This window comes from Gymnoscopelus microlampas (assembly GCF_963454915.1).
Source record: "Gymnoscopelus microlampas genome assembly, chromosome: 11".
In the NCBI taxonomy this organism is placed as follows: domain Eukaryota; kingdom Metazoa; phylum Chordata; class Actinopteri; order Myctophiformes; family Myctophidae; genus Gymnoscopelus; species Gymnoscopelus microlampas.
In genome coordinates, this window is record NC_139948.1 from 15,823,312 (window position 1) to 15,847,921 (window position 24,610).

Below are 24,610 nucleotides of genomic sequence, written 5' to 3' on the forward strand. Positions count from 1 at the left end.
CTACAAATCAATATCGAGGGCTTAGTGGTCCCTGGCCAGCTGCCAGTGCTCTCTCACAAGGGTTGTGTGTCTGCTGAAGCCTCTAGGAATGTGTTTCTGCACCATCTCTGCTCACTAGATTCAGTGAGCAATTCAGCAAAACACTGGAAGAAAACTACGTACGTGTTTTACTTACTAATTACATTACATAAAAAAAACGTTTTTCAAGCAAATGGGAACCAACAAAATTATTCTGAATTTGTTTCTAGGAGGTGGTTACATAATTCTAGCCAGTAAGAAAAAACAACTTATGCGGAGGATTTGGCCCTGACGTTTAAAGCTATGTGGACAAGTCTGGGAGCATCAGATTATTATCTCATTCATTAATTTAGTTAATTTAGGAAACAGGATCTTGGCAAAGACAGAGCTCTTCCCGTTTTACTAACCCTAGCCTAATTTATGCTCCATTGTATGCCAAAAATAGCAGACCTACAAGCTTACAACGCATCAACAAAGTATGAATTGGGCTTTATAAGCCAGCAGAGACCATGCACCTCCTGTATGGTCTTCCTCTCAGGCAAGCGTGTCCGGCAGTCACCAGATTGTGTGGGGATAAGCCACGAGCAGCCTCGTGACACCGAGTCGCAAGGGCATGGAAGCAAGAAGAACAAAAAACATTAGGAACATGTGGGAAATACAATCCGGCTTTGGCTACAGGCATCTGATGAGTTTATGGAAATTAAAGTTTTATGTAAATCACCGTTGACTGCCTGGTCCTGTGCTGTATGTATTTCACAGAAGCAGCAACGTGCTGCATTCCAATTAGCTGCGTCTGAGGGCTCAGCCGCAACTATACCCAACAAGCTTAAAAACTACACCCTGTGAAATCTGGAGGGTGTGCTAGATGCTTTACAAATGGTTTCTTTGTTTTCTTTTTATACAGCTCACCCAGCGCAGCATTAGTGATTAATGGTCTATTGAGAAATAATGGCATCTTCTCTGTTAATTATATCCACACACTTATGAGCCAAACTAAGCCACACACAGTGGCACTCATCACATTAAGAGGGTTTTATAATGGCAAATATAAGAAGCTATCTTTTCTCGCATTGACTGCACTGGCAATGACACGCTCACATAGAGCCCAAATTCAAACATTTATTTCAGTTTTAGAATGCTTTGAGTACACCTGAAGGTTTGACAAAGTAAAACAGAGTAAAAACCATATGAAGCCGACTGCAGACGACTTACAGTAGGGGTACATTTTCATTCATATCACACACTGACATCTTGTGGCGAACAACAACCATTTCAACAAGAGGCCTGTGTGTGGGATTCTTGTATTGCACACAAATAAATAACAATTTTGTTAGTCTTCAACTTTACCCCTCCATTCTCAAATAAATGGATAATGGACAGGAACAAGCCATTTTCCGCTTGAAGATAGAGCCTTCTGTACAGTAATAACCAAGGTATTTGCTGGAGTGTTTGTAACACTTTTCCGTTTGCATTTAACCCCCCCCCCCCCACACACCACACCATTATGGATGCCTGTCTAGTCACATGTGAAATACATGTAAATTCATACAAGCATACATTATCACTATAAATCAACACATTCAATCAGAGGTGGCAGTGGCTTAGGTGCTAAAGTGGCCGTCTTAATCGCTGAGTAAGACACTGAACCCCTAACCGAGGCAAGCACCTTGTATGGCTGACTCTGCCGTGAATGTGTGTGGTTAATGCTTAATGTGAAACACAATGTAAAATGTTTAGCATGGTCTACGGTTGATGTCTAGAAAGGCACTATATTAATGCAGTCCATTTCATCATAGGCACAGAAACAGATTTTCAAATGCTTCATAGGCCCGACAGAAACTCCATTCCGATGGCAGTCTGAGCAGTAATAAGTTGAGTCAGTCCTCTCACATTGTCAGGTTATCAGTGAAGAAGAAAGGCACAGTAGATGCTGTCCGAAAGTCAGCTTGAGTTCAAATACCCGCACTTAAAGGAACACGTCACTGTCAAAGTTGGGGATGTTTAGTCAACTCATGATATAAACTGTGTCGATTTATGATTAATGACCTAGATTGGAACGCAGGTATCCTGCATGGTAAACCAAACATCTACCGCTCATGCAAAGGGGAGTCCACCCCGTCCCAAGTAGAAGCGTTAGGCTTCTGGTCTAGTTGAGGCAGTACTAGTCCGCTACAAATAAATACACAATCACCTGAAAACCCATTACCGTTCTGTCCTAGTATGAATGTGGAGCTACCCATTACTCCTACCAAGAAAGACATGGAGATAAGGTTTATAAAACAGTGGAGTATTCCTTTAACCTCCCCAGGGGTGGAAACTATGGATGCGACCTATTCGCTGGATGTTATCTTGAGACTGTTGAGCTGCTCTGTGATTGGTTAGAGGAGGTGGTGGCAGCACTGAGCATGGAGAAGCCACTATGACTAGACTCCAGGCTGGTCATGGATCCCCTGATAAAAGAGACAGACACAACAACTAGTTATCATGATGTTATGCAATAAATTACCAGTTTAACCACTATAACCCTTTATACTTATACTTAGTATACAAATATTTATTTGACCGGGGTCGGCTAAGTAAATGGCATGCTCTTATTTTCCCAATCTACACCAAATCTGTTTGCGGAAAATAACAGATCTACATGCTCACAGCGCGTCGCAACTCGCAAATCGGCAATGCAACACATTGTGAGCTAGTACATGTGCCATTTTCGGCATATGTTCCCCCCAGAATAGGGATGCTAGGCTAAGAAATGCTCATCCAAGAAAAAGTAGCCAATGACTGTGTAACCATTCTCTGTAAATAGATAAAAGTTGCATTAGCAGAAAATGAAAAAGAAAAAAATAACCATATCTTGCAAGACACAATTGGTAAATAGCCAAACTACAGGCTCACAACACGTTGAGATGTAATATGTTGTGATCTTGTAGATGTGCCGTTTTCGGCCAGCGCCAGAATTGCTCAACGAGTATAAGTTAAGCCTAAAGGCACGATGTATGTGAGAGCCCATGCTATACAACACAGTCCAAGACCAGAGACTGCAGGCTGCTGAAGTGAATGAACTGACCTGAAGTCGTGAGAGGCCAGCACCTCGGTGTAGTACATGACCTTGCACTTATGAGAGGAGACCTGCAAAGAGGCCAACACGTCGTCCACACGAGACAGGCTGGATGCCGAGCAGGCCGGCGAGTTGTGATAACGCCACTGGAGGATATAGAAGCCGGGCCATCGCGTTATGTGAGAACCCTAGAGAGGAGAGAGTGTTAAAAGGCCATACTGGTGTCAATACATCTCACTGACTGTCTATTCACAGCTGCAGCCATACATCATACAAAACGGCTTTATTTTTACACTTAAACAAGGAAAACATCCACACTCTCAATCAAAATTAAGTCTTTAATTGCGCAGCAGCATCAACATAATTTTGCTGCTTGCTGCATAATTTTGCGAGCATAGCCTTTGAAGTGAGTTGCTTTTATTTTTACACTTTATTCATATTTTGTCCAAAAGTTATTAAAATGTCACTGATCTAACTGAATAATTGCATAGTTAATCATTAAGTCATGGTACTTTTGAATTTAGTTCATGAATCAATGTTTTCTCCAGGGATTATTTTCAGCAACTCAATCCACACTTTACCCCCCCCCCCCCCCCCCCAAAAAAAAAGATAGATTCATGACAAACTTTCAAACGTCCATGTCTTCTTAAATATGCAATGTTTAACCAACATTGACGCAGTCATTTGGACTAGGCTGATGCTCATTGGGAATGCATGCCACTCTGATTATGGCATACCCGTTGTACCCGTGTCAGAGTAACCGCTGTACCGTCTGTCTGTGTCCCTTTTGTGCCCCATATATGGAGATTTCTGTATCTGCCTATCTGTCTGTGTCCCTTTCATGACACATCTGGGAATACCGGTCGGATCGTCGGTTCTGGACAAACAGAACACTATATCAGTCAGACAGGCGGTTCTGGACGATGGCCGCTTTGACTAACGGGTGGGACGGTTCTCGAGATACGTGGAAGTCAGACATAAACACGCATATTTTATAGAAGGATCTTGGGTCAATTTTAATGACTATGGAGAAAGTGTACAGGATCAAAAGAAGTCATCTTTTGAAGGTAGGTGCTGGATCCAAAATTAATACAGATCAAAGGTAAAGAAGGGTCCGCACACTATAGCTCCCTTAACCACTTAAACCTCATATGGTTCACCGGAGTCCCTTAGGGCTCAATGCAACGGTATTTTCTGTTTTCTGTTATTGTGGGGAAAGCTTTAGCTGAAAATAGCCGGTCGACAAGCTCACAACACGTTGCAACGCTGGGGTTTAAGTGGTTATGTGACTATATTTAAGTATGCCTAAATAAAGTCACTTAAGGGAGCTACAGTGTGAAGACCTTTTTTTCCATTTGATATATGGATAAAGTGTAATAATAATCGAAACTCTAAAAATATAAAGTCATTAACGGGGGAAATGTTTATATATAATATTTATAATTTATATAATAATATATAATTGTACCGAAGCTTTGACTAGACATCATGCAACTATCTTCTATGGAAAGGCCTTAAAAGGAGCAACAAACATGCATATAAAACAGCTAATATTGGGAAATAATTCTTGTTCAATCTATTTCCTCTTGTCCTGACCTGCACACTCTCTCCTTCCTTGCAAGTGAGTGCTGTCTCCACCATGCTGTAGTCCTGTCCCAGCACCCAGCTCCTGTCTATCAGCTGGAGGTTACTGGCGCCCGGGGACGCGATACCGTGCGCTCCGAGGGAGTCTTTCTTTGGTGGCTGGGGCGCCCGCTTGGAGTGGTAGATGTGGAAGATCACGTCTCCTTTGCACACGTCAAAGTCCCAGGTGATGACGGACGAGGCCTCCGTAATCTCTATCAGCAGCTAGAGGAACATGGTAAACACAGAACAAGCGGACGGTCAACCATTAATCATTCCATTTCAGACAGCTGGTTGCTCTGCTGCAGGCATGCAGTATGGTTTTGTACCAGCAGGTGGCACCCTAATCCACAGAATCAAGAATCAGACATACTTGACTGCAGAGTAGGAGCTTGAAGAGAGGGGGGGGGGGGGTTCAATGGTTAATACAATACTTACAGCAACGTATGTGGACATGCAGAAAAACATATTTTCACACACCACTATACTCAGCAGAGCCAGACCTGCCCAAAATGGGGAACACTTGTAAGTCGCTTTGGTTAAGACTATGCAGTGCTGGTTAAGCACTGCATCGCATGAACATGGTAATGTCCCTTCTCACGTCCATATCAGCAAGTTATTCAACGTATAAATCAGCTGTTTATTCTGAGCTACAGAAATATTGTGATTGATGCCCTTATAATATTATGTTAAGTTATATTGATACATCACAATATACAATTTTCCATCAGTATCATGCAGCTCTGATGCACATCGTAGCCTACTGCCTATATACACTATATAGTGATACATTATCACTTGTACGTTAACACTGGAACACCAATCAAACACACTAGACACCACAAAGTCAAAGGCAGTCATGCACGGACGGCTTGGTAACAAGGGTATTCATTTGTTGTTGTGGCCTGCAATTGTTGTATAATTAAAGTGATACCATGCTGACAATTCTGTCTTCATTTTCTCATTCAGCCTAGTAGCTTTGGTGGAAATGCTATAATTCATATTTGGGGTCTGAGGTTATCAGCACCATAGTTATAGCAGGTCACCTCCTATTACAACATGGTAACACGTACGCAAGCAGTCATTTTCATTCTGGAGATATATACCTGAATATCTTATGTACTGCAGCTGACCTTTTTGTTGTTATTGTATCCATTTTAATTCATAACACTTGCCAATACATAGACATTGCTCTGAAAATGTATATTCGATGTTCCAATTATTAACTGCTGATCCTTGATTACTGATTGAGCTTGCAAATACATAACATTAGGCTAACAATAAACATTCACTTAATTCATAATCTCAAATGTTTCCACGTCCCCCAGTCTGTTCTTTCTTTGCAAATGAGTACAGACAATGTCCTCAGTCAGATGGAGTGAGGAGAGGTGAGAGGAGAGTTTACGGGATTTATGTAAATTAATCGCAGACCAATTGTCACTCCCACCCTACAGGATGTGTACACGCGGAAGTAGCTAATCAGGTGCAAGCTATCCGTCCGGAGAATCGGGTGCAAACTACCCGTCCAGCGGGTTGCATCCTAGTTGATAAGCACGTAAAATATAGATTTTCCGGAAATATCTCTTTGTTACACCAACATGTGTCTTGTCAACAATGTCAATATAGTTTTGTTGTCATTGGGTAAATCGCAATGACACGCACACAGACCAAGAGAGTGAGCAACAAAGAGAGAGAAATGCAGTTTGTTTGATGTTTCGTCATCAGACAGTATTATTATTAGGGCAGCTATCCTGGCAGACCAGATCTGCCCTCTGTTCAGCACGTAGACCTGAACACTGCACAATCAATCATACTCACCAGCTATTTGCGTACTTTAGTGGGACAAATCATACCAGTGTACTTTGATGTTGACACAATTACCAAGCAGCAGGTTAATAGCATACTAGCTAACAAACATGAGCCAACATCATTCTGAGCGGTGGTAAACTATACCTCATACGGAGCTCCTTTGAAGACACTGGCACTCTTGTAGATGGATTCGGTCCACAGGCGGTTCTCGTCACTCTCCAGCTCCTCGGCTGTCCTGTACAAAGACTTGGGGACCGTGCCACCTTCAGGGACCTCACACTGAACGGAGACATAAGGGACAAACCAGTGAGCTCGCCAGCAACATTACACTGACATTTATGACACAAGTAAAACTTGCTAAAATGGGCTTTCTAGAAAACCGAATGTACACAGAGACTGACCTTATTATAGATGGCTAGCCCCCTGCAGAGCCACGCCATAAAAAGCCTTAAATGTACTGGCTTAAGTGTTGGCTTAGGCTGACGCATATCAAATCAATTAATGAATTACTTGAAAAGCTATAGAATGTAATAATAATAACCTAGTCCCCTTTAGTTGTCCCAGTGCACATACTTGGAATTTATCCTCTGCATTTACCCATTCTTAGGAGCAGTGAGTTCTATTAATACAGTGCCTGGGGTGCAGTTAGAGGTTAAGTGTCTTCTTGCTTAGGGACACGTGGACACAGACTGGGCGGACCAGGGGGGCGAACCGCTGACCTTCCAATTCCCAGGCGGCCTCTCTACCCACTCAGCTCCTGCCGCATAGTCTGTTATACAATATAACGCACCAACGTGTTGCAGCTTGACTGCCTTCGTCTGGGTCACCCTGAATTCGCACTGAATTTACATTTTCAAAGTTTATGCATCTAGCAGGTTGCTTTGAGTCTTTCGCTCCCTTCTAAGAAAAATGTTACAGATCTAGAGAAGCAGAAGGGTGTTTGGTGCAAACGCCTACTTTTTGGCAGCATTAATTCAGTGCCATGCTGAATGCTTAACCCATTTAGACCGGGAACCCCTATACATAACTATACCTTTCAATACGGGAACCCCTTTTGGGGTATGTACAGTATATAGCAACATATATTTTTTTGTAATTTTTTAATAAATATTTGAAGTTTTTCAGAAAACTTAGGTCAGGATTCAGAAGGCGTTTAGATCGGCCTCAGGTCTAAATGGGTTAAGTTAAGCCAAATAGTCTTTCTACAAGCTCACAGCGCCTAGCGATTTGAGCTAGGCGTTGTCAGCGAGCGACAACGTTGTACAACAAAGTATAAATCCGTCTTACATTGTAAGTTATAAAATAATGTTGAAGTTCAGGTCTCACCATGCAGTCACCCCCCAGGAAGTCAGGGAGGATCTCTTTGTCAATGTAGTCCACCAAGCCTCCTGTACCCTGGTAATCATTGCCGGCATAAACCAGGAACTTTTTGCGGGTGTTCTCATCAATGAAGGGACTAACCTGGAAATGAGGCACAAGAAATAACAGTCAGCAGCCTGCAGGTCATCAAGGACAATGCCAGGACTCCTCAATATGATCTATATTCTATACCATATCAACCTAAAAACATTTATGAGTTGGGGGGAGAGAGTGGGGCTCATTAACCAAAAGGTAAGGTAAGAAATGTGCGATGTCCAGCGCATTTCTTCTCATACACATTAAACCGTTTATATTGGACTTGTAAGGTGACAACCCAACTAAGAGTCTAAAACAGTGGTTTTCAACCTTTTTCATGCCAAGGACCCCTAAATTGATATACGTTTGGACCCCCTAGTACTCCATCAAGGACCACTGGTGGTCCCCGGACCACTGGTTGAAAACCACTGTTCTAAACGGCCCACTAGCTAGCTGCCCCTAGAAGCTGTGTTGCTCCTTGCACCCAACCAGACCAAGGTGGTGTGAACCAAGTGAAATTGTCATCCCACTAGTTCAGTGCATTGTTGTAAATAATGGGTACATCAAGATAATGAGCACCTCAGTCCCCGGAACAAAAGTACAAAGTAGCAGGTAATAGCAAACTAGCTAATAACAAACATGACCCAACATTATTGTTAGGTAGAAAGTCAAATATTGATTCTGGTGTGTTCGCCCATTTAGATTGTATGACAATCTTGTGTGATAAGTGAAGATACTGGCCTAAGGGTGACGCTACAACAAAATAAGTATGGTTCATCCTCTAGGGAACATGAATGCTTTCAGCAAGTTTATTGTCAATTCAGCCAGTAGTTTTCGAGATACTGCATGTTGTCTATGTATGACCTAAGTGGTGGACGAACAGACGGACAGACCAACCGACACAGCCATTCTTACCGACCCGCCACTAGCTGTGCTAAAAAATGCATTTACTTCAGGCTGTTTGTTTTAATCAGACTATAATCCACTTTCAACCTAGCGCCCTTAAAGCTTTAAAACTGGGAAAGCATCCATGTCATTTTAGATGTTGCTATGTATATAGAAACAGGATTTTTTTCAGGAAGTTTTTCTGAAAACTTTATGTTAGGATTTAGCAGGCATTTTTAAAAATCGGCCTCAGGTCTAAAAGGGTTATTTTGTCAGTATAGGCAAAAACGTTCAAAGAATTTCAAAAATGAAGCCTTTTGAATAGGTAAAAGACAGCTTTTCATTCCTAAAATGCCTGTTGTGAGCAAAGGGGAAACACTGAATTGTGTCTTGCTGCTCACCAGAGTCCAGAGCACAGGGAACACTCTGGGAGCCCTCAGGATGAGCAGACGCCCCAGCGTCTCAGGGTAGTTGGCCTCCACCACCTCTATGAGCCTCAGCAGGGCCTTCACCCCTGGCCTCCACAGGTGACGCATGTTCAGACCCTCCAGGTCCACCAGGCACGTCCAACAGCTATAGGAGAGAGGGATTCAAGGAAAGAGACTGTATAAGGATGTGTGCATATGTTCTACCCCATTCACCCGAGTCGTGCTTGAAGCCTGCGTTACGCTTAATTGTGCAAGGGTGTCGTGCATCAGAAATAGCCAATCTACAAACTTGCAACCATTGTGAGCTTGACTGTAGAGCTGCTATTTTCGGTGCATGACACCTGCGCACAATAAATATAAATCAAGCCTTGGGTTCAGTAAAACTAAGAGATTAACTCATATTAGTGCTGTAGGTACCTGATTGGTCGGCCAAAAACTCTGGTGTTTTCTTCACAGCGCCTCAGGCCCTCCTCGTTGATGGACAGCACCTGAATCCAATTCATAATGTTACAGTGTTGAAAAGGCAGTTTATCGTAAAAAGGAAACACATGTGAGTGCTCTTGTTGTGTGTCTGTATTTAGAGCAAAGGTGTTGTGTTCTAAACCATATCCTTTGGGACGTGCAACATGAACCTGAGCCCTTGCATACAGGATTGGAAAAAGTCAGGAGGACGCTCTTTTGTATATGCTGCATAAGATTCATTGCCAACGTGTTCAGCCCAAATAATAGGCCCGTGTATCGTTTGAAGATTATTCATCGTCATTTAACACTATCAGACTCCATATTATGATGGAGAGACTACTGCGCTGAGAATAGTAACATCAAATGGGTGAAGTCTTTTCTGACTGACCGATCACAGTGTGTCCAAGTAAATGGAGCAATCTCTTCTCCTGTTAGTACCAATACTGGGACAGGCGAGCACTATTTCCCCAGTTTCATTTACTCTACACAAATGAATGCAGAAGCGACATGTCTGATCAGGATTCTATTACATTTGCTGATGACACTGCAGTTGTGGGTTTGATAGAATAGTATGCTGAAACCAGCTATCAGGTATGGATACATCAGCTTGTTGGTTGGTGCAGGTCCAGTGTTCTTCATTTTAACACCAAGAACAAATGAAGAGATCAACTTTGATTTTAGAACCGGCGACAGACCCCCTAATGACCCTCGATGGGGAGCGCATTGAAGTGGTAGATGAATACAAATACTTAGGAACAATAATCAATGCTAAACTGTCATGGAACTCTAACACAGATGTTATCTACAAGAAACATCTGCTATTTCACGCATAAACAGACAGTTCAGAGTGGACAGAGACATAATGGTCCTCATCTATTGCTCTTTTGTGGAGAGCATTTTAACTTGTTTTATTGCCTGGTGATTCTCTTTGTCAGTGATTAATCAAAACAAATCACATAAGATAGTCAATATGGCCAGCAAGATTTCTGGACAGCAGCAAAAGTGCATGGCAATCTGTGAGTCCCGAGTTGTGAAGAAAGGGGAGGTGATTATTAGAGATGTATACCAGCTGTTATCATAAGACAGAAGGTATGTTACAGGGTGTCATCTCACAGATCATTTGTGTCTTAGCAGTATTGTTAAATAAATTGAACCTGAGTGTGAGGATGCAGCACCTTGGTGATATGAGCTGTATAAGACTGTGACTGCTGTGTTGGTGATATAGGACTGTGATGATGTTGAAGTTTTGTCTGTTTGATATTGTCTATTGTAGTCCATCTGTCTGATGACAGCTGTGCGGCACGTAAAGTTATGAAAGGACCAATAAACATCCATCCATCTTAAACTCACCTGTCTCAGAAGAGCCTCTTCTCCCAAGGCCCGTACCAAGCCCTTTGTGTCCATCTGACCCAAGCGCAAAATATATAGAGGACGGCCATCTAAACAAAAGACACATGCACACACGTTTACTTTAAATCAACAGAGAGTAGTCCAATTCTATTCATTAAAACTAGACCGGTGCTAATCAGGAACCATGCAAGTTGGAGGAATAGCCACACACTCATTTTTCCTTCTTAATGATTTCTTCATTAACATTGCAGCAGGGCAGCCTTCACCAGGATGTCATTGGTAAATGAATTATAGAGGAGAAATGAGTGTGTAGATATTCCTTATTATTACCTTTATTTTGGGAGGAAATCCCATTGAGATTAAAAGTCTATTTTTTTACAAGAGAGACTTGGCCCAGGTAGAAGCCAAAAATCACCACAAATGCTAAATTATATAAAGAATGTAATCCACAGTAAAACAGAAAAACTGCTCTTGAAATCACAGTTGCCTCTCAAACACTCCTTAAATGGTATGTTATCCTAGCCACTGAGCCAGTACCGCTAAGAACTCAGACAATTATTTTTCTTTTTTCAGCTGGGCTATTATTAGAAGTGCTAACTAATGAGAGATATTTCCCTCGCTGGTGATGAAGGGGACTGCTCCATAAGTAATCATTAACAGACATTTCACCCTGTCTGGAATATACACATACTGTAGAATCATCCCAGGTCATCCCTACACAGTTCATTGGCTCAAGTGTGAGACTTCACTGTAGACACGCTGTAACATGCCAATGGCAGCCATGAAGAATTCAGTCCAATGCTGTTAATGCAGTCAATTAACCTCAACCAATTAACCTCAAACTTTTTCATTTCAAGGACCTCCAATTTGATGTGCATTTGATTTTTTATTCATGGCACCCCAATCTACACGGTATAATTTCTCAGTGTTAAATTAATTTAAGAGTTTAAGTTTTCATAATTTGACCTGAATAAGCTCAGCTCTGTAAATGAAAAACATGAATTAATGTGTCCACCACTGCAGAGTATACTCTAATCTTCAGTGTTAATTTAGCTCTAAAATTGTAAATAACTGACCCAAAATGGACTCGTAATGCCCAATTAACACTGCCTCCGACGTACGACTGAGTATGAATCTGGCATAACCCATTAAAACCGGGAAAGCATCTGTCATTTTAGATTTCTCTGGCTATTCAAAAATAGCAGATATACAAACTCATAGTCACTTTGTGCCACGCTATGAGCTTGTAGATCTGCCATTTTTGAAAAATCCTGAACAAATGTGCAAATCTTTGAATACATGTATATTTATAGCAAACATTTTTAACTCAAATCTTTGCTTCTGGGGGTCCCCGGAAAAAACATATTTTGAGATGGGTTTGCAGCCAAATACATATAATTTTGCGGGTCCTCGACATGAAAAGGTTTGAGAGCAACTTATATAGCAAAATACGTTTTTCAGAAAACTTTTTTGAAGACATTTGTAGAATCGCCCTCAGGTCTTAATGGGTTATGGGTCGCCAGGTGTGTTGGTAGTACCTCTGTCGTGGTGGTGCCATCCTCCAGTGTAATAGTCCTGTAGCAGCTGAGGTCGCTCCCAGGAGTCAAGCAGGAAGTCCACCTGGTGCTGTTTCCTCCAGGTGAGCGACTGGCACAGTATCTCCCTGGATTTCTCCAGGTTGAAGTCTCTCGCCCGGAGGAACCGCAGCACATGTTGGTCCTTTGGAATCTAATACACAGGGGACATACGAAGGGCATCTATACAGTTTCATCCGTTTCTGGAAGGCAGAGGTACATTATTCAAGCCCATATTTAATACCCTTGGCTTGAAATAGTCAGTGATTTGCCACAAGATAAAGTGCCCGGGAGAACTTTTGCCACAAAGGCACTTAATTCTCCTTTTCTGGCATTACTCAGGATCAGTAATAGATCAGATATAATGAGTTTCGTATTGACTGAATTATTTTTATTCTAAGACATAAGCGTATATTCTATACTTTACTTTTATGTGACTACTGGTTGCCAAAACAAATGGTGTTGAGCTACTAGCTGCTGAAAGGAATAGAATACAAGTTAGTGACGTGTGTGAGAGTCAATTCATGCGTTTGTTTGTTTTTGTAGGAGTGCAAGAACTGGGCTGTATATAACTTATGTTAGTGCATGTGAGATATAGAAAAAGAAAGAGTTTAACAAAGAGAGTGTTGGAAAGAGGAGAGAGAGAGAGAGAGAGAGACAGAGAGAGTGGGAGAGATAGATCGAGAAAAGGAGAGAGTGGGAGAGATAGAGGGAGCAGGAGAGATAAAGGATGAGAGAGAGGCATCACCTTTCCCTTGTGGGTCTCCTGAAGCCACTGGCGCAGTCGAATAAGACAACTTTCCTGCAGAGGCGTTAGGTCTCCTAGGTAACGTCTGATGTAATCTGCATCCAGCTTGTCTGCAAGTCAAATATTTATAGTGTTAGCTTGCACTGGTTTGAGATACACCAGGCAGCTTACAAAGTATATATTTTTGAGGATGGAAAGATAATCTGCTTTTTACACCTGAACACAGACAAGACCGAGATGCTCGTAGTTGGTCCCAAAAGTCAGACAGAAGATGTGATATTCACACTTGGCATCACTGTCTGACATTAATTGAGCTAGTCAGAAACCTTGGCATTATGTTGGATACTGATCTCATATTACCTATCATATCACTATCATATAACCAATATTACCAGAACAGTGTTTTATAACTTAGAAAATACATCATAACTTAGACCATTCATATCTCAAACTCTCAGAAACTGGTTCATGCATTCCTCTCAAGCAGGTTAGACTACTTTAACACTAGACACTGCAGTATTATCCAAACAATCAGTAGGACACCTCCAGGTCACAGTCCTAACACGTACACACATCATGCACTGAAGATAGTACCTGCGTGGACTGAAACGTTTGCCATACTCTATCCAACCCTGGATCTTTTAATGAAGGCTTCATACTGTGGATTATAACCCAAACAGCCTCTCAGGTCCAGTGAACGTGCCCTCAGTTACTGTGGTCCTGCTCTCTGGAACAAGCCGACAGCTCAACTGAGGTCCTTCACATGTGCATGCGTGTTCGCACAGTTTGCTTCTTGTACAGTTGTTAAATGTTAATGCTATGTGATAGGGCAGGGCTTCAATCTGGTTGTGTCGATGTTTTGTGTTTTTTTTTTACTGCTGTGTGGGAAGTTAAATGAATGTCAGGGTGTATGATTCATTGATTTGGATTCTGTATTTTACTCATGCTTATCTTATATTTACGTTGCTTAGGTTATCCATGTTCTCATGTATATGCTTATATTTTTTTATTTTCTACAAACAATGAGCTTACGTGAATTTCTACGTTTTTTCTCAACTCCAAGTAAGTATTTGTCTGGTAATTAGCTCTTGCTTAGTGAGCTACCTCTCTAGCAGACAGTAAGTTATTTTTCAATGGCAGTTTTGAGGCACTGACCGTCAGGAGAGCCAGGCGGTAACTCGGAGCCGCTGGTAGACTCCTTCCTGGCTTGACCGTTGGCAATGGGCACTGGGATGGGTTTGGCAGTGGAGAGGGGCAGCTGGGGTATGGCAGTGGCAACTGGAGAGACAGACAGAGGAGTGGTCCAGCGGGCGACGGAAGTGATCCCCTCATTCTCCAACTCTTTCAGGAAGTATTCTATAATCTCTTTACCCTGCAGGAGCACAGGAATGTGAGCAGCACAGTTTGTTGACATGCGTAAGCACAGATGACATGATGGCTGGAGCCACAGGCAGAGGAGGATACATGATACACAAACACACTCATTAGCAGACCTGAAACAGGTCGGGTGAGGTAAAAAAGTAAACATGATCAAATTCATCAACTTCAGGGCCAGTCAGCTCATATCCTTCTTCTAAGAAAACTAAACATATCACAGAATATTCATACTGTGGGTCTGTAGGGCCTCCTACACACAAACAGAAACAAAGACATACTGTATCACACAGATCCACACCTTTTTAATACTACTGGCATACTGTTTCATGGCGAGCTTCTCCGCTGTGCTCTCAAAACCAAAGAAGGACTTGATGTCCAGACTGGCTGTCTGCTCAAAACACGTCCAGTCCTCATTCTCTGGATGGACCTGTGGAGGAGAAGATCACAATAAAGACCAGCCTGGAGGGCAAATATTTGGTGATGTGTGGCACTCCATATATGGGAAGAATTTTGGGGGACATACGTACATACAGAGGATATACAGACAAACACTGTTCTAGAGTAGGTGAACTTCTAAAATAAATCCTCTGTTGACTAATCATGTATTCTAAGTTGCACGTAGTATTTATGAATGCACTTCCTATTTTGAGAATAGAATCTAGAATCTACAGGAAGTCCGATTTTTACTGAAGCTATTTTGACATCGATGTGAAGACAACAGAACAAAGGGTGGATTAAAACCAAGATCTTGCCTCAACTTAAACAATGTCAAAACCATGCTGTTGTCACCCATCTATGCACTGTGGAAGTGCCTTCTCTTTCTATGCCTCCATAGCAGTAGAGGACAGGTGGTGACTCGTTGTGTGTGTGTGTGTGTGTGTGTGTGTGTGTGTGTGTGTGTGTGTGTGTGTGTGTGTGTGTGTGTGTGTGTGTGTGTGTGTGTGTGTGTGTGTGTGTGTGTGTGTGTGTGTGTGTGTGTGTGTAGTTAAGTGGTAGTTAGGTTGAGAGGCGGACCGTGTAGTTGCAGATCTCGTGGACAACGACTCTGTTGGAGAATGTCTCGTTGGTCACCACGATGTGCAGGTTTCTCTCTCTGCGGTTCAGCGTGTTCTTCTGGATGAAGTAGAGGAAGTCCACGCCAGCCAGCTGCACACACACACACAACAAATGTTAGGAATGACAGGGAAAAAAACTAAGAGCAGATACAGAACACTTTGATTAAATTATAGAATAATAGATGAAGTGAGAACAGAAACATGCCTGCCATTTGAATCTGTAATTATAACATCTTAGAATTTGATCTCATTTCATCTAAATGAAATGACACAAAATGACCACATGGTGAAGTTGCTTTCACGCTTTTTTTAAAAGCCGTGCCTGGAACTGGGGCAGTGGGGCATAGAAGTCCCTGCATGTGTACACCCGGTCATAGCCTGCGTGTTCAGGTCATAGCCTGGATCAAATTTTGCCTGCATGTGCACAGTCATGGCCTTCATGTGCAAAGTCACGGCCATGGCCTGGATCAAATTTCTTGCACTATGTAGCCACACTGCTACGGCATGAATCCATATTCTGTATATGGCAGCTGCTAAATTATTCTCCCATTCATAGTCTGTATACTCTCCCTTACAACATATATCCTACCTCAATAATAACCTAAATTGTTTTTTTGAACTCCAATAGGATTATTTAGAAACGTCTACTCTTACATACTCTACACACTTTTTCATTTTATTATTGCTGCCCAGTTTTTACTTGTATTATACTTTTTTTTGTTTTCTTTTGTTATCACAGTCTACAGAGCATGTCATAACAACATGTATTTTTTTAAAAGCTGTATTTGGAAAAGGGGTGAAAAATTCTTTGCATGTGCACGGTCAAGGCCTGGAGTGGCCCAGGCCATCTGTTAGCCACATGCTAGTTCACCAGACAACTGATATAAAGTTCAGAGGGTGAACGACATACCCTTTTGAGCAACCGTGGCGCGTCCACGCTCACCATACAGCGCCGCTCAGTGACCAGAGTGGAACCATCCTCACTCTCGCTCTCACTGATGAGCTCACTGTCCACAAATATAGGGATCAGATGACACTTAGGGAACCTCCTCACATACGCCTGAGAGAGAAAGAGAGAGAAAGAAATGTTTCAAGGGGATCATGTACATTTGATTACCGCAGTTTAATGAAGCACCAGTGATTTCTACATCAGACACACAGATATTTAACCACTTAAGCTGTACATAATTTGTTGTGCGACAATTAGCGAAAATAGCCGATCTACAAGCTCACAGCGATGTGACACATTGTGAGCTGCTGCTTTTGCCATTTAAGAAATGTTACAATATACATATATCACATGTTTTAACATTTTTGAAAATTTGCCCAAAATAGGGATGCCAGGGTTAATGTGGTTAAAGGTACACAGGTACTTTTGGAGTACAGTGCTTTAGCAACAGCCTGCAATTGTTTCTCCATTTACCGGCTGCTTTTGATTTTGCAGAGACAACCATGCAAGGCACTAATGTGTTGCATCAGACAAGACAATTACAGTAAAAGACTCTAGAAACTGGGATGTGTGACTATCATCTGGTTCTTCACAAAGCCTATAATTCTCAATTGTGTGAGGTTGGTACAGAAGAAGTAACAAATACATTCCTGGCACAGTTGCAGTTAAAATAAGATGACTTAAAAACTATGGCCAACAGCAATACAAATTCAAGACCTTCCTCCTGAGTGTGGAAGTTTACCCGTCTGACCTGTCCAACAAGGTCTCTCTTGACTTGAGAATGAGCCCTTAGGTGTCAGATTATTACCTGTTTAAATAAAGGTTGAAGCACCCAAGCGTTATCTCTGGTATTTTAAACACACACATCTTTTAGTGTCATTACACATCCTGCCCTTGTTGACACATCATGGTAATTTATTCAATTAACTGTTACATGGGCCATTATGAGAATTGACCTACATAAATTAAATAGGCACTCAGGTTGTATAAACAGCATTAAGTAACATTGTGTAACTGAAACTGTAAGCATACAGTCTACAAATAGCTGTCCCTCTTAGCAGGCCTACTGAAGCCACTTCCCACTCAATCCCTATCTAAACTATACACAAAGGAAGTACAGAGTATATAAAACAAGTAGACTATAGTTAGATAGCTGGCTGGACGTACTGTCCTTTGTTTAAAATATCAATGGCTCCCTTCACAAGACAAAATGAAAACGTTTCACATTCCAGCCCCCAAATGCAAATGCATACTGCAAGTCTAACTTGACTTCCAGAATAAGCACTATGCAACCTTTTATTATTATGGTTTTACTATCAAACTCCTTATATAACTTAGTGTTAGTTTACTGCAGTTAGTTAAGTAGTTGTAGAAATTACTGCACATGCTCTCTTAAATAAATTCAAAGGGAAATCATTTGAATATGCCATCCAGGAGATAATATCAATGGTGCAGCATTCACAAACAGTCCCAAGCACTTGACACACCTGACTGATATAAGGTCAGGTGTGTTGGCTAGAATACTAACTGCCAGTGACAGGATTGGGAAAGTGGTGGCCTCTGCAATCAACACTCCATATGCCTTTGCATTTAAAAAGGCTAAAATGTGTTTTTCACAATAGGCTGCAATGGAAATTCCAATGACTTTAACTGAGTCAACGCATAAAAGATGCAGTAACGTCATTTACTTTGCTGCTACATGCAAATGGCATATAATCACAGAGGTGTCCTGTGTGGGAAGCTATGTGGCCCGCGTGGTTAGAGACACAGACACGCAGCTGCAGTCTGCGATACAATCTACAGCAACATTACACTCCTTGCCTTGCTCAGAGGACATTGCATAACTGATTGGCTTAATAGATAACCATAAAGGAGGACAAGTAACAACAATTTCAGCAAACTTGGGGGGTATATAGTACAAGACTGTTCGTCCTGGATAAACAAAACAAGACACAGTTGTAAAACAAAATCACCTTTATCCTTTTAAATAGTGCAGTGTTGTTTCCCCCAGAAAAGGTTGTTCACCTCAGTGACAAGTGAGCTGGAGATACCAACCACCACAGGCGAGGGCTGTGAACTGAGCTCAGAAACTAATTTACTTATAAATTGGCCACTTTTCGAGTGGTAGCCAGCCGTGCCTAACCTACTAATCAAATATACATTTTCCCCCAAAAGTCGATGGTTTGATTATTTATTTGACAGCCCTACCACAAGCACAGTACCAGTTTCATGGTACACAGTTTTTACACAAAGTTACATTTGGGTCCAGTATTCCACTACGATCCAGTATGGTGGTAACATTTTTAAAGGGATTTTGATTTGGCAGAGTAGTATATCTTGGCCTTTCAGTTGGTAAATACAAATGGTAAATGGACGGTGCATTCATAGTGCCTTCTCCAAAGCACCTTACAATGTGCATTAGCGTTACACACACACACACATTCACACACCAACAGCAGAGACAACCATGCAAGGCACCAATCTGTTTATTGGGAGCACTTAGGTGGTCAAGTTTGCTCAAGGAAACTTCAACACAAAGCCAGGATGATCCGGGGAGGGAAAGGAATCTTTCAATTCCCAAGCAGCCTCTTGAGCCACTGCCGGCTTCTGTATGTTTTTACAATGTCTCAGGCACTAGACGTGGAGGTGAAAGAAAGCTTTGGTGGTCTGCCTGGCCTCCCTTGCTGCAGAAGAATAATGTACCTTTACTGGAGGGACGGTATGTGCTTAAGAGATGGAAGTTCTTTCACACTTTGTTGCCAAATAAATTATCAAACCTTGAATAATCATCCACTTTGGATGATAGATTATGCATATATCCAATTAGTGGTAGTAAGCGCTGATGGTCTTTGTCGATACACCACTCCCTGTGTGTCTAAGTTGAGGGGGTACGCCAACACGGCACCGCACAAGTCTATCTAAACAAGCTAAAACACATTCCACATTCCTAACATGACCGGAAAAGGACAGCAGATTCCCTGCGATTCAAGCGATATGATTATTTTTATCCTTCCGGTGTCAACGCATCAAAAGGCAAATCCATTAAACAAAAAAAGCCGCCAAAACCCATCATTAACAACTATCTGGATGAACAATCGGGATTGTAATATTTGTTTTTTTCCTGCCTTTGGAGGCAACTATGCATGACAGTAAGCAGTCTGTGTCAGTGCAACCTTATTTTACAAAGATCTATGCATTTTACTGTTAATTCTGACCATTTGTTTATTGTGCTTCAGTAAATAAAAGCCCAATTAACAATTTATAAAATAATGTATTAGAACACTGGAACGAGGGAGAGGGGAGTGGAATGCTACATACACCATTCGAAGGAGCAGGTAACGGTCTACAAACCTACATAGTGATTGATTTGTTGAAAGGCAAATAACAGCATCTATTAACTGGGCACCAAGGATACATATTTATTCAATTCTTATCATTTTGGTGCTGGTGGTTTTCCTTTGGGGTGAATAAAACCTCTTTGGGGGGCTTAAACAAATTCCTCTATGCTGGAAAAACCCTGGATGTTAAAAAATAATCTGGATTATCATTTCAGCCATAATCGTGCAGCCTTATATAGCCCTTCTAGAACATGTCAGAGAAAGTAGGTCAAACCAGTGCTGCCTGATTTGGGGTCAAATATTATTTAACTAAATACTGTGAATGCCAATACTCAGAATGTTTCTTTTTTCTTCATTTTTGCTCATCTTCAATCAGTCTGCTCCATACAACTTTGTGATTGCAATGAATGGATTCATAATAGATCACGGACAGCTGACCCTGAGGGGTAAACGTTCAGTGTTAAACATTCAACTTGTTGGGTAAGACCGCAGGTTAGGACCTTGCTGGAAGTCCAGTGACATAATCGAATCATGTGATCGACACCTGATTCCCTCTCACAGTGAGTGATTTACAGAGTGCAACAGTCATGTGTTTTTAATTCCAACCACCACACAGAAAAGTAGTTGTGCACAGCCACAAGCCAAATGAGGCAGATGGTGGATTAATGGAAGACAATCATAGGAAGAACAGGAGATCTGCACAATGTAGCACCCTTAAATGAAAATGTATTGGCACATCCAAACAAAAAATTACGTTTTGAGACTATGCTCTTGTTAAGTCTGAAGAACACAAATGGATGTGCCAATAAATGTGCACGTAAGGGAGCTACAGTGTGCGGATCTTCTTCTTTGTTCCTTCTTCATTCCAACCATTGCAACTGTAATGAGTACCAGAGTTGACGCCAAATTCTCGGACAACAGAAGTAACAGCTGTTCATTTGTCTGTTGAATTGTTATATAAATCTCTTCAGAGGAACGAGACTCAGCTACTTATGTCCAATGTTTTTCTGTGGTTGAGGCAAGTAAAATACACTGCATCAATAAGCCATGTTTGTGTACTGTCTGTACCATAAGTCTTCCTTACCAAGTTATGTTCTATTCTTCTCCAGTTACTGACACTATGTACGGCGCATGTACCGTGTATAACAGTGACCTCACCACATAAAAACTTGGACAGTTGCATAACCCAGAGCCTGACAGTATGACCATAACCTATAGTATGCCACAACATCTTTTGTCTCTGCAGCACAATAAAGAAAGAGTCATCTTTTGCAGCGGCAGCAACAACAACAACATCAACAGCCAGATACACACACAGTAAAAGCACATAAAACTCACCGCCATAATTAATTCAAAGGGATGTTTGTAGACACGCACGGGTGACTGGTATTCTTGCACCATGGTTAGTTTAATCCAGCAGCCACCTGAGAGAGACAAGGTCACGCAGAAATGATACAGCTGAGAGAGCATATGACAACAAGCAGAGCCGAGCATACACACAATACTGTAACCACTGTGAGTTCTGCCAAAAACAAGTTCACATGACATCAATTGAACAAAGGTCAGATGTAGGCCAACAGACAAAAAGACTTGCTGCATCATCAGATGCGAACAAAATGGGACCAATGTAATTATGTTAGGCTATAGGGGTACTGGATGCATTCTAAGTGAATAATAATACTAACAGTGGTGGAAGAAGTACTCAGATATTTTACTTAAGTAAAAGTATCGATACCACAACATAACAATAGTCTGTTACAAGTAAAAGGCCTGTGTTCAAAATGTTACTTGATATTGGCATAAAAATACACTTAAAGTACCAAAAGTAAAAGTACTAAAATGTTTGGAAAATAGCATGTGTTGTGAGCTTGTAGATCTGCTATTTTCAAACAGCCTATGTATAAAATAGGGCTAAAGTGGTTAATGTATGTTTTATAATATAATAATAATGTATATCTGCAAACTGTGCAAAGTAACTAGTGCTGGAAAAACCCTGGATGTTAAAAAAATAATCTGGATTATCATTTTAGCCATAATCGTGCAGCGTTACATAGCACTTCTAGAAAATGTCAGAAAAAGTAGGTCAAACCAGTGCTGCCTGATATCTGCAAACTGTGCAAAGTAACTAGTAACTCAAGTTGTCAAATAATGATAGTGGACTAAAAGTACAATATTTACCTCAGAAGTAAAAGTACTGAAAACTGGAAATACACCAGTAAAGTAAAATTATACCTCAAAATTGTACTTCAGTACAGTACTTGGGTAAATGTACAGTCACATTCCACCGCTGAATAATAATAATAATAATAATAGGATAATGGGCTAAAGCGGGCAGGAAACCCGGCAAAACTGACCTTTACCAAGTATTTTAGAACGGCCAGTTCTCGATTATAATTTGAGTTAGCCGTCAAGGACATTATAATATGATGACACATTTATGATGTCACATAATTATGTCCCCGAACGGCTTTAGGCAACAGAGTAGCAAATGCAGTGGTGGAAAAAGTACTCAAATATTGACTTAAAAGCAAGTAAAAGCATCAATACTGCAATGTAGAAATTCTCCGCTACAAGTAAAAGTCCAGAATTAAAAATATACCGAAAGTAAAAGTACTCATTATGCAGAATGTCCCATTTAAAGTTCTCAAAATGGATACAAATTTTGAAAATAGCGGTTCTATATAGAACTTAAGTGGGTAATGTATGTTTAGTAATCAAAATCTACAAACTTAAGTTATCAAATAATTGTAGTGGAGTAAAAGTACAACATTTGCCTCTGAGATGTAGTGGAGTAGAAGTAAAAGTAAAGGAAATTTCAAATACTCCAGTAATGTAAAAAAGAAAATGACTCAAACTTGTACTTAAGTACGATACTTGAGTAAATGTACTCAGTTACTTTACAACACTGGTAACTATGCTACTTGAAACCAACCTACTTCCAAGTTTGAGACGCGGAAATCGTATCAAAGTCAATGCATCGTAGCCACAAACACGAAACCACGTTCATTATTTTTGCTATATAGGCAAGATCTGATGTGTAATGTAACATTTTAAAGCGATATTTCGATGTGATTATCATTAAAGGCCTTATATTAGCCTAACGTGCAGCGACAAGAACATAAACATGGACTTACCACAATAAGAATCACGGTTAAAGTATAAAGCAAGCGATCACTTTGTCTGTGTTTCCTATCTGGGCTTTAACTCATCATCTGCCCACCATTAAGCTTTAACAGAAGCTCATTCAATGAGATTAATATGTTTAAAAGATAAGGAGCCGAGCGTAGCCGCTTCCTTCCCTCTGTCTGTCTGTCCTCAGTCCCACTGCCACACAATCACACGGAATACACACAGCAGTGTTGCCAGATTTTGCGAGAGAAACAAGCAACCAGGTCTATGAAAACAAGCCCAAAAGAAGCAACTAGGCTACACGAGCCCTTGCTAATTTAAAATAGCCGATCTACAAGCTCACAACGCGCGGTGATGTGACGCATTGTGAGCTTGTAGATCTATTTTTATTTTTTATTTTTTTAAACTTGTGGTTTTTTTTTAACAACACAAATCTTGAATGGGGGTCCACCCTGGCACATATATATATACATATTAATTTGGGGGTCCTTGACATAAACATGTTTGAGAAACACTGGTTTAAACAACAATCAAGCCCAAATAAGCAACTATACTTTAGAAACAAACCTAGCCTTAGATCAAGACTATCGTAGATGTATTTAATTTCATCATGAATTGAGTGCATGGGGATCTTATTTTAAATAAGCATTGTGCTTTTATGAGCGATCCAGTTTAGAGGACCTTGTATTGTGAATTGTACTTCCATGTACTGTTTCCATGTCTTTCTAAATAAAGTATTCAATCAATCAATCAATCAATGTAATCGATTTACATACTATATCTACGAGAGTCTTAGCGACCACCCACCCAGTGCACCCTGGACTTTCACCAGTAGGCTAAAGCCTGTACTTCTTCGAACATGTACAAATGTAAAATATAAGGTGCTGGCCCGGTTACCCCAAATGTTAACTATCGGTCCGGGATCTTTGTGCAATGTATTAGTCCGTATTTGTTTTGTCCAGGTGTTTTAATCCCGTCTGTGGCCGAACGCAATTCCCCCCCTCCTTTACTTTCCGTTTACATTGAGTGTAATTCCGGTTTTCATCGGATGCGCCCACCACTGATAGCCCACTGGGAACTTCCGACAGAATCGGCCACAGACGGGATTAAAACACTTCTTTATTGAAAAATATGGACTAACACATTGCACAAAGATTCCGGACCGCTAGTTAACATTTGGGGCAACCGTACATAAATACGGAGAAGTACAGGCTTTACTGGTGAAAGTCCAGTGCGCACAGAGGGGTGGTCGCTAAGACTCTCGTAGATGTAAACATGTCTAAATCGATAAAATACATCTACGTTTTGATCTAAGGCTAGAACAAACCCCCAAAAAGGAACCCGCATTACCATTTACGAGCGACTTTACAGGAAAAATAATCCCAAATTCGTTTATAATAGACCAATTATTT

The 24,610-nt window shown here is 41.1% G+C and overlaps 1 protein-coding gene across 1 annotated transcript; it reads right to left on the reverse strand.

Annotated features, from left to right (window-relative positions):
* Positions 1-1,123: 1,123 nt before the first annotated feature.
* On the reverse strand, positions 1,124-23,388 carry LOC311055674 (SEC14-like protein 1). The gene is made up of 16 exons (XM_084071936.1): positions 23,204-23,388; positions 21,408-21,493; positions 16,693-16,842; positions 15,742-15,873; positions 15,026-15,154; positions 14,506-14,722; positions 13,351-13,460; positions 12,567-12,756; positions 11,029-11,117; positions 9,634-9,704; positions 9,190-9,361; positions 7,835-7,969; positions 6,653-6,787; positions 4,673-4,924; positions 3,086-3,264; positions 1,124-2,468 (listed from the first exon to the last, which is right to left on the reverse strand). Exons 2-16 carry the CDS (start codon positions 21,468-21,470, stop codon positions 2,363-2,365), a joined length of 2,130 nt encoding a protein of 709 aa, XP_083928062.1. The 5' UTR covers positions 21,471-21,493; positions 23,204-23,388; the 3' UTR covers positions 1,124-2,362.
* Between the last annotated feature and the right edge of the window lie 1,222 nt (positions 23,389-24,610).

Excerpts from the sequence above, each read along its gene's own strand:
- LOC311055674 (XM_084071936.1), bottom strand. The coding sequence starts at position 21,470 with ATGGTGCAAGAATACCAGTCACCCGTGCGTGTCTACAAACATCCCTTT. Across the intron at positions 16,843-21,407 it reads CCTTTGAATTAATTATGGCG|GCGTATGTGAGGAGGTTCCC; the intron begins GTGAGTTTTATG and ends TTTCTCTCTCAG. Across the intron at positions 9,362-9,633 it reads GTTTTTGGCCGACCAATCAG|CTGTTGGACGTGCCTGGTGG; the intron begins GTACCTACAGCA and ends TCTCTCCTATAG.